The 17,380-nt window shown below is 46.2% G+C and overlaps 1 protein-coding gene across 1 annotated transcript; it reads left to right on the plus strand.

The window, feature by feature from the left end:
* Positions 1-15,013: 15,013 nt before the first annotated feature.
* LOC122690544 (transcription factor SPT20 homolog) lies at positions 15,014-17,130 on the plus strand. The gene is made up of 3 exons (XM_043897475.1): positions 15,014-15,080; positions 15,262-16,906; positions 16,960-17,130. The coding sequence occupies exons 2-3, from the start codon at positions 15,281-15,283 to the stop codon at positions 17,128-17,130; spliced, it is 1,797 nt and encodes a 598-aa protein (XP_043753410.1). The 5' UTR covers positions 15,014-15,080; positions 15,262-15,280.
* Positions 17,131-17,380: the final 250 nt, after the last annotated feature.

The raw sequence follows: 17,380 nt of genomic DNA on the forward strand, positions 1-17,380 counted from the left end.
AACTTCAAAACACACATTTCCCAGACATAGAAGTCACTCTGCCTCCCCTTCCTGTCCCTTGGAATCTGGGAAGGAAAGCAGAGAGTACAGTCTAGGCATCTTACAGTGCATGGGCCAGCCCCCAGAGCAAGAGCAAAATCTAGCCCCGATGCCAATAGTTGTTGAGACTGAGAACCCCCTGCTAACTAACAAGACTGGTGGTAAGGATGGGTGAAATGAGTTTCATTATTTTTTTTTATAACTTAAGTATTTGTTGTTCAGTCATTAAGTCGTGTGTGACTCTTTGCGACCCCATGGACTGCAGCATGACAGGCTTCCCTGTCCTTCACCATCTCCTGGAGTTTGCTCAAGCTCATGTCCATTGAATTGATGATGCCATCCAACCGTCTCATCCTCTATCATCCCCTCCTCCTTCTGCCCCCAATCTTTCCAAGCATCAGGGTCTTTTCCAATGAGTCAGCTCTTTGCATCAGGTGACCAAAGTATTGCAGCTTCAGCATCAATCCTTCCAATGAATTTTGATTTCCTTTAGGATTGACTAGATTGGTTTGATCTCCCTGCAGTCCATGGGACTCTCAAGAGTCTTCTCCAGCATCATAGTTGGAAAGCATCAATTATTCACATTTAACTTTTGAAACCATCCCATGGCTTTAGTTGGCTGCACTGCCAATATCAATTTCTCATCCCCACTCCCTAACTTCTCCCTCCAACAGCCATCAATTTCTCAGGGGTGGAGCATTTGAGCAAAGCTAAGCTGATAAGTGCACTCCATCTCTCTATACAATGATTGGTTCAAAGGTAAGCATGTGGCACAATCTAGGCCAATCAGTGAATCTTAAAACTACTCCTGGGAAGGCAGCAAGTTCTCTTTCTCCTGCTAGAAAAGAAAGAAAAAGGAACCATAGGTGTTGCCTGCAGCCACTGTGAGACTGCAACAGGATGCATCTTTGGGTTGAATGACTTTGCAAAAGGCCGAGTGGAGAGACAAAATCCTTGCTGATGTACTTAGGCCACTGGATCAAGGCTCTCCAAAAGCCAACCTAGTCTGTAAACTTTTTGCTTGCATGGGTTATTAATCCTGTCATTATTTAAACCATATGGAGTTACATTATCTATGCTTATAGGCACAGAATGGAATTTGGGTTTATAGTTTGACCCAATAGCCATTATTGACACATGTATGTAGAACAACTGAAAATCATCCCCCTGGTTCTCTCCTTTGAAATACCTGCCTCAGGGTGAATGTGAAAATCAGATATCACTCTAGCTCATTGGTTCTCAACACAGGCTGCTACATACTGGAATCACCTGCGGAGCTTTATCTTTAATTGAAATATAGTTGATGTACAATATAATGTGAGTTTCAGGTGTACAACCTAGTAATTCACAATTTTTAAAGGTTATGCTCCATTTATGGTTATTATAAAATATTTACTATACTCTCTGTGCTGTACAATATATCCTTGTTAGCTTATTTATTTTATATATAGAAAAGACCCTGATGCTGGGAAAAACTGAAGGCAAAAGGAGAAGGGGGCAGCAGAGGATGAGATGGTTAGACAGCATGGACATGAATCTGAGCAAACTCCACGAGACAGTGGAAAACAGAAGAGTCTGGTGTGCTGCATTCCATGGGGTCACAAAGAGCTGGACATGACTTACCGACTGAACAACAACAACAAATCCCCTCTCCCTCTCCTGCCCTTCCTTCTCCCCAATGGTAACCACTAATCCTCAAGATCCGTGAGTCTGTTTCTGTTTTGTTACATTCATTCATTTATTTTATTTGTAAGTTCCACATATAGCTGGGAGCTTTAAAAGCTGCTAATGCCCAAGCCACCTCCAGAGATTCTGATTTAATCAATCCAGTGCTTGGCTTCCTGGTCATGGGATTTTTTACAGCTCCACAAAGGTACAGCCACAGTTGAGATCCACTGGGCTTCATGCAGCACAGACTCTTCTAAACATCATTCAACATCCTCTTTATTCTCCAGGCTGACCAATTTGTTCTTAGTGATTTTTGTATATGGTTTTCAGAACTTTTACAGATTGTCTGGAGCACAAATTTTCATTAGTTACAGATGAGACTAAATTTCATGGTTTCCCAAAATAAAACTACTTATTACTTTACACTTGCATAATGTTTCTGATTAGGAAAGACTCGATGTGGGACTTGAAGTTTCACATTAAAGCAAATCAATAGACCATGAGACAGAAAAATGTTCAATGACCATCTCTCTGGACATCTGAGAGAGGTAAGTTCCAGGGCTATTAAAGATAGGGACTGCGAACTAAAAATCTATTTTTCTTTTGATCAAATTTATTCCCAAATGTCAGAAATAGGGACTATTCCACTGGCTGGAAAATCTGTGACACCTCCTCTCTCTCAGGCCCAAATCCTAGGATATTATAGGTGCCACAAAACCCAAACTGGTCAGGGAATTTACATTCATCACCTTGATGCAGCATAAACTTAGGGGTCTTCTTGCATCTGAGGATCACACTATGTAGAAAAATAATTCCAACTGGTCACAGGATAAGAATTGAAGACCTCAACAGAACTTTAGACTGACACTGCAAGACCTCAAGGGTTACTCAGAAAGAGGAGCCAGAATTCTCTGGTTAAGTCTGTTTCCTTTTGTTTTGACAAATCCAGTTCCCATCAGAGTAATGACGCATATGCCCTCAACTTAGACTGAACATGTGAAAACGCTGTAACATCAAGTGCTGCAGAAAACTGTTGGCTCCACTTAGAACTACCAGGTTCCCCTGAGACGAGGAACAGGTCTCTCCCTGTTGATGGTTGCCTCATACTAGGTTCCGTTCCTTCCTTGCAAAGTCAGTCAGATTTCCTCAACACTTAGATCAGAAAGGCTCTAGATTTCATTCATCCAGAATGCAGTAGATCACAAAACCAGGATAGGTAGGAGACAAGCAAACTGGAATATACCTCAGTTCAGCAAAATATAGGAATTGGCTGATGAAGGAAAAAGTTAACACTTAAAAGAATTTCCAAATGCCCATTATGGTAACAAATAGTTATTTGTTATATTTCTCTTCTTTTTCCCCCCTAATTTGCTGCTCTTGCAGGATCCCTCCTAAATGCTATTTTTAATTCTCTGTAGTAGTTGATAAAAGTTATACACATTCTTGTGGATGGATTGAGTGCCATCATAGCACTATCCAGATAGGCTTCTGCTCATTTCTGAGGTACAAGAAACATTGACTTTATCTTTCTTTTTTTGAATTTACTTGGAAATAATTTCACATTCAAAAATTTGTCAAAATAAACATTGTACAAAGAACCCTGTATGTCCTTTTCAGGATATACCTGAATTTACCCAGATTCACCTATTCTCCGCCCTTCCCTCTTTGCAAATTTCATACATCATAGCCCTGGATCCCTAAATATTTTAGTGTGTACTTCGGAATGATGGAGATGGTCTCTTACATAACCACAGTACAGTTACAGACTAATTTGATGCCAGACATTGGGTCCATTGTTAGGTGCTGGATTTAAGTAATTTTTGTAATATTCTCTAATTTTTGGTAAATAATTTTGTGCTTTCCTCTGGAATACAGGTAAGTTCCTTGGAAATAATTTGATTCTTTCCAATTTTGCTTTTCAGCTTTGTTAGGCTAGACCAGACCAGAGTAGCCTTTAGGTTAGGCCTAGTTTATAAGCCCAATAGTGATCTCACCGTTGGGCTAATACCTTTCTAAGTACTCTGCCTAAGGCCCACATAGTAAGAGGGTTCTCCAACCTGGATGCTGGGAAGATGAACTGTTCCCAAGCCTGTGCAATCTCCAAGAAGTCTGCCATCTGATACTTTTGGAAGAGAATTCCCCTGGCCTCAGGCAGTTTCCTTAGAAACTCATGCACAGATCAGCACTTTGGGGGCTTCCCTGATAGCTCAGTTGGCAAAGAATCCGCCTGCAATGCAGGAGACCCCGGTTTGATTCCTGGGTCGGGAAGATCCACTAGGCTACCAACTCCAGTATTCTTGGGCTTCCCTTGTGGCTCAGCTGGTAAAGAATCCGACCGCAATGCGGGAGACCTGGGTTGGATCCCTGGGTTGGGAAGATCCCCTGGAGAAGGGAAAGGCTACCCACTCCAGTATTCTGGCCTGGAGAATTCCATGGACTAGGACACGACTGAGCGACTTTCACTTTCACTTTTCAAGCTGATGATTCAAGGGAGCCCCTCTGCAAACCTCCAGTGTTCTATCTCCATGCAGCACTCTCCTATCTGGTCCTTTGCCTTGCGAATCCTGGCCACAGTGGCCTCTCCAAATTCTCAACAGTGTCTCAACTCAGAAAGACTGGGGGCTCTGTTTGCATTTCCCTCTATGTGCTGAGGTTAGAAACTTGCTCCAGACAGTAAGCAGGGGCAATTAGAGGGTTCACCTTATTTGTTTCTCCGCTCTTAGGGATCTCAGTCCTGCGCTGCCTGTTCCAAAGTCTGTGAACCATCATTTCATTTTACCTGATTCTTGAGTTGTTTAAGGTAGGAGGGTGAAGCTGGTCCCTGTTACTTCATCATGGCCAGAACGATGTTTTTGTCTAATCTACTGTCCATATTTCAATTTTGTCAGTTGACCTAGTAATGCCCTTTGTAGTATTTTCACTTTCCCCGTAGTATGGTGTTCAGTCTAGGCTCAGATGTTGTATTTAGCTGTCATATCTTTTAGACTCCTTTAACCTGGAACATTTCCACAGCCTTTCTTTGTCTTTTATGACACTGAAAGAATATCGCACCACTTCCTTTTCCGTGTTTTGTGTCTGGCTGATGTTTCCTCAGGATCAGATTGAGATTATACATTTTCAGTCAAAATACTGCCTAAATGACATATATCCTTTTTGGGGTATCACCTCTGGAGCTACATGATGTCCATCTCTCCTTCACTGGTGATGTTAATTTTGGTCACCTGGTCTAGGTGTTGTCTACTTTTTCCATTGTATAATTACTATTTTTTCCTTCCCCTGTTACTAGTGAATAATTTCTGGCAATATACTGAACAACCATGGAAATATCCTGCCCATCAAAATTTTCTTTAAATTTAGTATCCATTGATGATCCTTGCCTGATCAAGGCTAAATGATAATCTTCCAGCTCTAGGACTTCCTCCACATTGACCAGGCAGTGCTTGGCATTCTATTAATGTATGTGCATGCTTAGTTGCTCAGTCATGTCCAACTCTTTGCAACCCCATGGACTGTAGCCCACCAGGCTCCTCTGTCCATGGGGATTCTCCAGGCAAGGATACTTGTAAGCAAGCCCTTCTCCATTTACCCATTTATCTGCCTGTTTTTCCATTGTTTTATAATTCAATATCATAATGAATTATTTCGGTGCTCGAACTGTCTAAGATTTAGCCAGCTGAAACCCATTTAATTTGGCTCCTCTGCACTTGTGGCATGTCCCTATCATTTTTCAGATCATTTCTTTACTTCCTGACACATCGTGATATTCCACACTCATCTTCAATCAATCGTGCTCCTTCCCCTGGAGTCAGCCAGAGAAACATAGTTTTAAACTGTGAAACGAACCTCTGATATACACAACTGGCTTTCTTCAAGATCTTAATCCAGGGAAAAAGAAAAAGTTCTCTCCGACAACCACGTCATTTAAACTTGTGTCCCATACTGTTTAATCAGGCAGCACAATAATTGGTGAAGGCACGATACACAAAGCTGCCTACAAACCCACTAAAACGGAAAATATTTGGAATATAAAATGAGTTATACCTTCTTCTATCCATAAAAGTTATTCACAAGTCAGTTCACATATAGTTAATTTACTTATCATTCTGGATCACCGAAGTTTCATTTATTAGTTAATATATTTTACATTGCACTTCATAAGCATCCGCTGTGTTAGATAACACAGTTAAATAACCCAATTTCTTCATCTTTTCCAGTACCCATGCCATTCACTGTGTGGCTTTACACCTCTTTCCATCAAAAGGCCAAATATACAAGCTCAGTCCCTAAGTTTCCGTTGAGCCATGTGGCTTGCTTTGATCAATGGTAGATATATGACACAGGAGAGGCTTGTAAAAGTGCTTCTGCAACGGGGCCTGTTCTCATGCAATCTTGCACCCCTGCCATTTCCATGAGAAGGATACGTCTGGGTTAATCACCCTTTTCCAGCCCTGCTGGGATCAGTCAATGTCCCAGGCATGTGAATTCAGCCAGCATCAGCAAAGCTGCCCAGGAAGCCCAGCCTAGATTAGCTAAACCCTAAAGATCTATGAAAAATAAATATTTGTCATATACCACAGAGGTTTGTGATATTTATTGTGAGGCAAATGCTAACTAATCTATTAGCTAATGTAATACTCAAATATCCCTCACTAGGTAGGTAAATGGATCTCATTATCCTCACCACAGATGTGGAAGTGAGACTCAGAAATCAGACGATCTGATGATAGCCACCTAGCAAGTAGGTGGGAGAACAGTATCTTGGAACCTCGGTCTTCAGAGTTGGATTTCAGGGCTCTTCCCACTGCATCTCTTAGTAAAGCTGCCTTTGGAAGAATGGAATTTAAGGGCATTCCTGTGGAGTCACATGGTTAGTCAGGGGGCCCTTGACAAGTGGTTGCTGAGCTGCACTCTTCAGCTTGACCACCTAAGACTATAGCTGCTTTACCCTTCCTGCCTGGAAACCACCAAACTTGGGGCAGAGGGCAGAATGGCATGTGTCATTATAATTGGTCATAGTAGTAGCCAGTTCCCACTCCAGTACTCTTGCCTGGAAAATCCCATGGACAGAGGAGCCTGGTAGGCTGCAGTCCATAGGGTCGCTAAGAGTCGGACACGACTGAGCGGCTTCACTTTCACTTTTCCCTTTCATGCACTGGAGAAGGAAATGGCAACCCACTCTAGTGTTCTTGCCTGGAGAATCCCAGGGACAGGGGAGCCTGGTGGGCTGCCGTATATGGGGTCGCAGAGAGTCGGACACGACTGAAGCGACTTAGCAGCAGCAGCAGTAGCCAGTTAATTTTCTGTCCCCAAAGCTATAACCATTTGAGTTCAACTCACAACTTAATACCAACTGAAAAGTATATCCATGTTCTTTTAAGTAAAGAACTCACTTCATTTTAAAACAACAACCAAACAAAATAAGAATTACAGAACTGTAATTAAAGCCTAGAGTTGGATAAAGCAGGGTTATTACCTTTTCTTAATATCTTCCCACAGGGGAAAAAGAATTTTAAGTTCTTTTTTGTACCACCATGAAAGAACTAAAATTTTCTTTAGCTTAGAAAGTAGCAACAGGCAGTGCACTGGGCGGTCCGTGGATGTGTCTCTTGCTACAACAGTGTTTGTTTGGACGGAACAGACCCAGGGACGCCCCTCGCTCCAGCCTCCAACCACCCTCCAACCTCTTTTCCAGTCACAACCTTCAGAATCAGCCCCTCAGCTACCCTCAGCCACCCAGACCACCAACACCATTTTTTACCCTGACCTCCTAGATTCGTCAGAATGACTCCACCGAGGTGGAGGCCCCATCCACCACCTGGTCACCCTGCATCTGTGGGCCTCACGCACCAACCTCTCTCTAGGCTTCTGTTTCCACCGTGATCATGTGGCTCTGGAATGTGGTGGCCACCTTGTCCCCAAACTGGCCCAGGATAAGCGCGAGGGTGCCCAGCATCTCTTGAAAATGCAAGACCAGTCTACGGCCATACCACCCTGAACGCGCCCGATCTCGTCTGATCTCGGAAGCTAAGCAGGGTCGGGCCTGGTTAGTACTTGGATGGGAAAATGCAAGACCAGCAAGGCGGCCGCGCCCTCTCCCAGTACCTCAGGCGCATCTCAGGCTGAGTGGGGTCAAGCCCAGGACGCCGCGGAGGCCACCGAGCTCGGGGACAAGCACCCGAACCAGGCCGTCATGGCCCTGCAGGCCCGGGGCTCTCCCCGCGCAGCCCCCACCTCCGTCACTTCCGGGAGAGCCGCGTCCTGGGTGAGCAGCTGAAACTCGTCAGGAAGATGGGCGACCACCTGACCGACCTCCGCAGGCTGGCTGGTCCCCAGGCGAGGCTGGGCGGGTCTCTCTTCCAAACGCTCACCCGCAAGCACCACCAGGAGCCGCCTGAACCCAGCGGTCTTGGAGGAGCCCCTCTGGTGTCAGAGCTTCTGCCTGAAGCCCCTCTCTGCAGCCACGAGGCAGCTTTTTAACCACCCCAGAGCCCTCTCCCAAGCCTTGCACCAATGAAAACAAGAAGGCTTTTTGCCGGGGGGGAGGGAACCAAGAATCACATTGGTTCAGAATGGACATCAGTTCAGTCACTCAGTCGTGTCTGATTCTTTGCGACCCCATGGACTGCAGCACACCAGGCTTCCCTGTCCATCACCAGAATGGACATAGATGCCCATTGACAGATGAATGGATAAAGAAGATGCGGTACATACACACAATGAAACTTTACTCAGCCATAAAAAAAAAATGAAATAATGCCACTTGTAGCAACATGGATGGACTTATAGATCATCATACTAAGGGAAGTAAGTCAGAGAAAGACAAATATATATCACTTATATATGGAATCTTTAAAAATTATACAGAACCAATAAATTGGCTAGATCATATTAATCACTGGGATACTTATTAAATTACAGACAGCTGGACCCTACCACAAACCTCCTTAAAAATAATATCCAGGGAGGGAACCTGGGATTTCTTATTTTTGATAAGAAATCAGGTGATTCTTATGCTCAGCCAAGTTTGCATTTAGCTGATGCAGAGACAGAGAAGGGTTATAAATTGTGATTTTTAAAATGGTTACTTCCAGTTCTGATGCATTAAGAAAATCACTCATCTTCCCTGGACCTCAGTGTTCTCATCTGTAAAACTGTCACTGGACAAGATGCTGTCTGGAGGAGACAAATAAGAGCTAGAAGACTAGAATGAAGTTTGAAAGTATTGGTTCTCAATCCTGGCTACATACACATTAGAATCCTCTGAGAAGCTTTTGGAAGTGAAGGATGCCTAGGTACCACCCAGAGCAATGCAACAGAATCTCTGGGTGTGATTCCAGATGTTGCTAGTTTTAAAATCCCCCCATGACTTTAATGAATAGCTACGGGTATAAACCTCTGCTCTAAAGACTGCTGTCATCGAGCAAGATGATTCTGATGAGTCTCCAGACTCCTATCTCCTTGTCTGTAAACTGCGAAGCATGGGCTTTCCTGGTGGCTCAGTGGTAAAGAATCCGCCTGCAGGAGACGTGGGTTCAATCCCTGGGTTGGGAAGATCCTCTGGAGAAGGAAATGGCAACCCACTCCAGTATTATTTCCTGGAGAATTCCATGGACAGAGGAACCTAGCGGGCTACAGTCCACAGGGTTGCAAAGTCAGACACAACTGAGCGACTCGACGACAACAAACTGGGAAGCACATCACCCACCTTATTCGGCACACAGCTCCTATTTATGGAGTGTCTACTGTGATGATGCTAAGCAGTCTTGATCTACATTAAATAATCTGCTATAACCCAGGATGAAAACTCTCAGCTTAATGAAGGAAATTCAAAACAAACGCACTGCCAGTGCTGACGTCACTGTCCACAATAAGAAGGACCAGTGGACATTTTTGTGATGGGGAGACATGTATGCCGGGATTGGGGAAACTCACTAAAGACAGCACTCCGAGAAAGGGGTTCTTTCTAAAGTGAATTCCAGGACAGTTTTCATTGGCACTCAGTGTGAGGTTGGTGGCTTTCCAAAGAAAACTCACCTGGTGATTGGTAGGCTGGGCAGACAGAAGACGGGGTAGCAAGGGGACCTGAGCTCTTGTTGAATTACCCTTTTTGAATGGGTTGGCCTATCAATTGATTACCACATTCTTTACTCATCTTCGGTTCCTTGAGGGATCACAAAAGCAGAGAAAATGATGAAAGGAAACAGCTGGGAAGTGGCATATGACCTTCAAGGTTTAGGAAGGAAAAGGCCTTTCTTGAACAGCTGAACTGAGTGTTTTAACTCCCCTGGTGGTTTAATTGTGCACAGTTTTCGAGGGGGAATGTTCCTCGTCATCCACAGACTGAGTCCTGGAGGCTGACTCAGCTTCTACCACCTGCCCATGTAACACTGCAGAGTGGTCTTTTCCTGGGTGGTGACTTTTCCTTCACTCCTGAGAAAGTTGTAAGGTAGGTGAAATATGTCTTCCTGGCCACACAAGTCTCTGGTCTTTTTCTCACCTCCCTCAAACAGCCTATGCTTTCTCTCCTCCCTCAGAAAAAAAAAAAAAAAAAAAACCACCACACAGGTTTTCAGGAATGATCTAAAGTTCATCTACTGTTTTAGAAAGTTCAAAGACCTTCTGAAACCCATCCATGGTTCTCCTAGTAAAAAACTTTGGGACTTCCCTGATGGTACAGTGGATGGGAGTCTGCCTATCAAGGTAGGAGACACAGATTCGATCCCTGGTCCAGGAGGATTCCACATGCCTGGAGCAACTAAGCCCATGCACCACCCAGCTCTACTGAGCCCCAGCTCTAGAGCCTACAAGCTGAAACTACTAAATCTTGTGCACCTAAAACCTGTGCTCTGCAACAAGAAGCCACTGCAATGAGAAGCCTGTGCACTGCAACGAGAGAGCAGTCCTGACCGGCCAAACCTAGAAAAAGTCCGCATGCAACAACAAAGACCCAACATAGCCAACAATAAACAAAAATTTAAAAATTAAAGCAGCACATATTAAAAAAAAAAAAAACAACTTTGACTCAAAATTTCAGGTATCAAGGAGATACCAGAGGAGAGCTGTTTTTTTGAGCCAGGAACTCTAATGTTTCACTGCCAAACAAACAAGTTTGGGTAGCAGATCAGGAGTTGGGTTTGGGCATATTAAATTTAAAATTCCTATTAGGTAACCAGGTAGAGATTTTTAATAGGAAATTTGATGATATGAGTCTGTAGTTCAGGGGAGAATTCCAGGCTGGAGATATAAACTGAGAAACCATCTATGTTTTAAAGCCATGAGCCTAGATGAAATCACTGAAGTACTGACTGTAAATAGAGAAAAGTGAGGGAAGGAGTGAGTTCAGGGACGGTCTGACATTATGAAAGCAAAATGAAGCACAGAGAACATACACTGAAAGAGCAAATACTCAGTGAAGATCAAAGAAAAATTATTGAAATCAGCAAAAATTCTCAATTGTGGAATAAAGCTGAAACATTGGGAAATTGTTGTTAGTGACTGTTATCAGGCAGATGAATTTAAAAGGAAAATCTCTGCTAGTGTGTTTCTGAAAATCTACTTTCTAAAGATCTAATGATATTTTTGTTTGCATCTCCCCTATTAGCCAGAGACTCTACATATTAATTTGGTCCAATGGAAAGTTTAGAGAATTAGCAAGATAATTTGGGGCCAACCATAAAATTAATCGCAGCAAAACACAAACAAAAAAGTTAAAAGTCACATCGAATCATTTGAGCTGTCCTAGAAATTAAGATTCGAAGTGTTTTGTGGTTTGTAGATTGCCACTTCATTTCTCCAAACCCAACTGTTTTGTGATACCTTGGGGTCATGATGCTTGTTTGTTTGTTGTGTAGTAGCTAACTCGAATCCGACTCTTTGCAACCCCATGGACTGTAGCTCACCAGGCTCCTCTGTCCATGGGATTTCCCAGGCAAGAATACTGGAGTGAGTTGCCATGCCCTCCTCCAGGGGATCTTCCTGACCCAGGAATTGAACCCAAGTCTCCTGCTTGGCAATCAGATTCTTTACCGCTGAGCCATCAGGGAAGCCAAGGATGCTACTAAACGCCCGACATTGCCCAGGACAGTCCCCTGCAACAATGACAACAAGCAGAGGCTGAGAAACCATGACTCAGGCTATGGTTATTTATCTCAAGGAGTGTATAACAGAGCAATAAAACCAGAAAAACATCCAATTTCAGTAAACTGATAAAAAGACACACAAGTGGGGAAAGGTGGAAGGGGCGAGACAGTTCAAGAAAAAAGAAATATGCAGTGCAACACTTACGGGCTCTGAGAAGTTCTTAGATCCATGAAACAACTAGTAGATGTGGCAGGACAGAATGATGTAAGAGGCTGTGGGAGTGATCTCCGCTCACATAATCTCACAGAGCTACAACATTCCCTGGGATTTGCTTTATTGAATCTGGGGCCTGATCACAGGGTAACACATGGAGTCTCAACACGAGTGATGGAGGATTAAAACTGGATGAGACCTGGATCCCCAGTCGGGGAACTAAGATCCCACAAGAAAAAAAAACTGGATGAGACCGACGAAAAATGTCTCGTCACCTTCTGCAATCTGTGATGTCTGCAGAACCAAGGCTCTGCCTGGTCCATCTAATTCCCTGCAGCAAGGAAGAGGTGGTAAAAACCTAGACCTAGACCTCAGTGGGTGGAGAACAGACGAGCTGACTACTGTAAATTAGGCAACTTTTCTTGCAATTAGTTCTCTTCCTCCTCCAGCACATCTTAATCTGGCCATGGGTTTTCCCAGCATGTGCATCTGTGAGTGCTGTAGGGGATAGCAGCAGTTGGAGTCCTTATATTCATGCTCATGCATGTGTTTTGAAGGCTTCAAGGATGGTGTGCACTGTGAAAAATTTAAAAAACCTTCATCCTGTGGAAAGACCGGGCAATTAGGGAGCCCAGGGGCAGGGGTGGCTGAGCCATGAGAAGCCCTGGCAGGCCAACCAGAGCTCACTGGGACACACGCACGGCTGGGCCCAGAGCCTCAGCCAGTGCACATGTGGCCAGACTGCCTTGGGGGTCGTCCCCCTGAGGAGTAAGGCGAGGATTGCACTCCCCACTGTTGGCCTGGTGGGCTGTGGCAGCTGACAAAACCTCATGTGAAATCACCCATTTCGCTTGGAGGCAGAAGAGTCTCATGTGTCCACATGCGCAGATACATTACATGGCACACTCTCTGCATCATCGAGAATGATGGCCGAATGCTTCCACTTCTCTGCAGCCACAGGCGGAGCCCATGCTGCCAGGGCCCTGCCCATGCCCCCGCGGTACTGGCATCCTGGACACGAGCACTGAGCATCACCGCAGACACTCCTGACGCTCGCTGAGGGCATTCCAGCCACAGTAGCACGGCAGCACTCGTATGTGGCAACCCAGAGGGATCGGGAATCCGGCCCCCAGGACTCTCCTCGGCCGATGAGAGAGAGGAGTGGATGATATTCATCCCGGCTTCTGTGCCTCTAGGCAGGACCACCCGACGCTTGTTCGGCACGGTCTCCCAAAGGCCCCCAGCAGGCACCAGCTGTCCCCAGCAGCCTTCTGCTCCTGACTGTGCCTTTTATCAGCTTCTTCCCCAGTCCTGACTCAGCTGCCCTTCCCCTGCCCAGAGTTTCTCAGGATGAACTCCAAATAAACTCCTTGCACTCGAATCCTCTTGTCAGGGATGGCTCCTGGGGACCCCGCCCAAAGACAGTCACCACAACAATTGAGCCTCTAGTCCATCCCAGAGGAGAGGGGACAGATACACCTCTCTACTGAGAGAGGGGTACCCGGGGACATCAGCTGAGGGGCTGACTGGGATCAAGCTCATGGTTTACAGAGCAGGGGACCTCAGGGTTCCAAACCCAGGAAAAGATATGCACCCCCCCCCCAGTGGTATCAGGCAGCTCCTGGAGCCATGTTTTGTTCTTCCGAAAGGGATGAAAGCTATTGGCATCTAGTGGGTAAGGCCAGGGATGCTAGCAGGCATCTTGCAGTGCCCAGGAAAGTCCCCCCTAACAAATGTCACTAGCGCCAAGACTGAGACCCCCTGGCAGAGAACACACAACAGTCAGAGGACCTGGCTCTGGGCAGTTGGCTCATCCCTAAAAGCAGGGGGGTGGGCAGGGGGTCCTGAAACCAATCACCTGGTGATACCAAGGGATGACTTATACACTTGCCCCAAGACAACTGACATGCCAGGAGACAATGATTCCTGTCCAGTCCTGAACAAGGGACATGCTTCAGGAACTCTTAGTCAAGGAGTTATTAGTCTTATTTCAATAGATTGTATCTACTGTAATATGTAATTATAAGTGCTATTGGTTACAAAAACATTTATTTTATAGTAGTCTGTAATTCAGGAGTTTCACCAATTGATTTTGGATTCTTCTCAGTTGTGACTCTTCAGAGTGAATATCCTATTATCATTATGTCTAAATCTAAACATCAAAAGGTTAAAAAAAAAAAAAAACTTGTTCAAAAGGCTGGCAGATTTCAAGGCAACAATATTAATAGAAAACAATGGCCCATAAAGTGTCTAGGACTCAGTCATATCCTTCTAAACCATCCCTAGGACCATAGTTATGGTCTACAGTTAGAGTAATCATTTAAACTGTCCTGCCAGCACCAGGAACAATAGTTCTCAACCCTATCAGACACAAACCACCTTTTAAAACAGTTTAATCCTGAACTGCAATTGCTAGACAATATAAGTTAGCTACCACACGCTAAAAGCCCTTTCTGAAATAGCTAGGGAAATAAAAGAATGTCATGTTACCGTGCACATCTCTATGAAAAGCATCAGGCAGATCACGGGAAGAGTCATTGAAGAATTCTGATGCTTGCGCCAAATACATCAAGTGTCCCTGGAGTCAAGAGGTAGGAACTGGGTGTGTTAAACTGGTGATGGACAGCAGGAGCAGTCCTGCCCTTGGGAACAAACAAATGACTCCTAAAACAGTGGGTAAATTTTGGTGACATGATCGCTAAGGAAAGAAACGACCACTTTTCATGACCTTCCCAGCAACTGATTACCATGAAAATTGGTGTGTATTAAAGCCGTACAAAAAAATGATGGATTTTTACATTGGCCACTTGTAGTTTGGGATGCTTGCTTTCAAGGTTACATGAAGAGGGCCTGTCGCCACCCAGCAGTTGGCACAAGTGCGGTTTCAGACCCGGAAGTGCTGGCTGCAGGCCGGGCGTCCAGGAGGTAATTGAATGATAAGACCGGAATCTGCGACCTGCGCATGCGCACCTAGGGGGCGCTGTGCCGGGGGTGGGGGCATGGGGAACCGCTTCCATCCACTTCCGGTCCATCTGCAGGAGCGCGAGGCTAGACCAGCGCTGGATTTCCCCAAATCGCAGGTATTTGGCATGCTGCTTGTTGGGGGGCGTGGGGGTGGCGGGGGCGGGTTTCTTGGTGTTCATTTTGAGGTACGCTGCTCACTCCACAGTGGACTGGCTGCGTTTGTAAGACTGCACATCGATACTTCAGGTAAGAGATTTCTCTCGGTTCGTCGCCCACTTACATGTTCTCTTCTTACAGGGTCCCCATCTTGTACGATATGCAACAAGCTCTAGAGCAAGCTTTGGATCATGCAGAGTATGTCATTGCAACTGCCCAGCAAAGACCGCCGAAAAGGAAATACTCATCGAGCGGAGAGACGTCTCTCCAGGAAAAACTGTATGACATTTATGTTGAAGAATGTGAAGAAGAGCCTGAGGGTACGGAGGAATTAAGAAGCAACGTGAACCTGTTAGAGAAGCTTCTTAGGAGAGAGTCGTTGCCCTGTTTGGTGATCAACTTGTACCCAGGAAAGCAGGGCTATTCCCTGATGCTCAAGGGGGAAGATGGATCACTTTCGGAGAGCATTCGACTGCCTTATGAAGAACGGGAATTTCTCGAATATTTGGATGCTGAAGAATTACCTCCTGCTTTGTTGAATTACCTGGATAAGTCTGCGGTTAACGTTTTTCATCAGGGGTGTGTCATAGCAGAGATACGGAACTACAGGCAGTCCAGTGCCGGGGAACCTCCGCGTTACCAAAGCAGGCATATTCTCTTACGTCCCACCATGCAGACGTTAGTTTCCGATGTAGAGGCCATAGCCAGCGATGACCAGAACTGGACCCAGGAGGACAAACTTTTGCTTGAGAGCCAACTGATCTTGGCTACAGCGGAACCACTGTGTCTAGACCCTTCTGTATCAGTAGCCTGCACTGCAAACAGACTGCTCTATAACAAACAGAAGCTGAAGGCTCTTGCCATGAAAAGGAGTCTCAAGAGGTTTTCTGTGCCCACTCTCATTCAGCAACAGGAGCAACAGGAGCTGTCCCATTGTCCACCTCCTCCTGAGCTAAGAATCCAGACTTCTTGCAAAAATATAAGAGAAAGTAAAGCAAATCAACTGTATGACCTCAAAATTTCTAAAGCAGGCAATCGTGTAGATACGGGGAAACAGAGACCCTGTAACTTGGCCATCCCTTCTCAAGTGGATGTGCAGAAATATGCTAAAGGGAAGGAGTCTGTCAGATATGAGGAGTCACAACCAACCCAGGAGGTACTAGGTGATCCTGCAGTTGGATGTAAGGCTGCCTACCAATCCCAGGCAACAAGGTTGACCGTCAGGCAGCCAGCTGATAATCCACTTGCCACTGGAAATGGGTCTGAGAAAGAAGCCACAAGGGAGAGAGAGCTGTGTCTGCCCCAGTCCTCCACAGATGACCACTTCAAGGGTTTCCTGCCCAAGCCACAGACTGATGCTGGGAGAGTGGTCAGTCAGTCTGAGCAACTGGTCCAGAAGAGCACCCAGTGTCCAGTGCAGACGGCACCCAGCTCCAGTGGCTCAGCCCGTCTCAGGCAGCCTTCTCCAGGGACGCAGTCAGCACAGCCTAGGATTGCGTCCATTCGGTCCTCAGTGCCAGACTGGGGAGCCAGACCTCCACCCCCACTCAAGAGCCCAGAGAAGAGCTCCTGCGGTGACAGCTTTACCTCACAGCAGGCGGGCAGCTCTCAGGCCCGCCCATCTCCTGGCCCTGCTCCTCAGCCACCCAGCCTTTCCCAGAGATCGTCCGTGCCGCTGAACAGAGGAAGCTCGCTTCCTGCAGCCGCCCCGTCCACCACAGGCGCGTTACAAAGAACCCCGGACGTCCAGGTCACGACCATCTCCCCTGGCCTGAAGTTCATCAAAGTAGTGGGCCCCTTTTGCTATAGCCAGGCCTCAGGGAGAGGGTATTCCCCTAGGGCCCCCGCTCCCGTGGGGATCCAGCCGGGCCAGCAGCCCGCAGCTCAGCCACTGAACCTGCAGCCCGTAGCACCACTGGGGCCTCTTCAAGCTGCTTCTCTTCCTCCTCCTCCTCCTCCTCCTCCTCCTCCTCCCAGATCGGGTCAGGTGCTTTTGAAGGACGCTTCTGATCTGAAGCCCTTTACTCTGGTGCAGCTCCCCCAGGGGTCGGTGGTCTGGAGCAGCCAGAAGTTGTCCTCGCAGCTGCGCCTCTACCCGCTGCTTCTCCAGCAGCCCTCGCCGCTGCTTCTCCAGCAGCCCTCGCCACAGCCTTGCCCCGTGAGTCATTGGCAGCCGGCGGAACAGCCTTCAGGTATACAGGCTCCAGGGGCACAGACCCCATGGGCACAGGCCTCGATGCCACATGCTCCAGGGGCACAG

Source organism: Cervus elaphus, chromosome X (assembly GCF_910594005.1).
Source record: "Cervus elaphus chromosome X, mCerEla1.1, whole genome shotgun sequence".
NCBI lineage: Eukaryota > Metazoa > Chordata > Mammalia > Artiodactyla > Cervidae > Cervus > Cervus elaphus.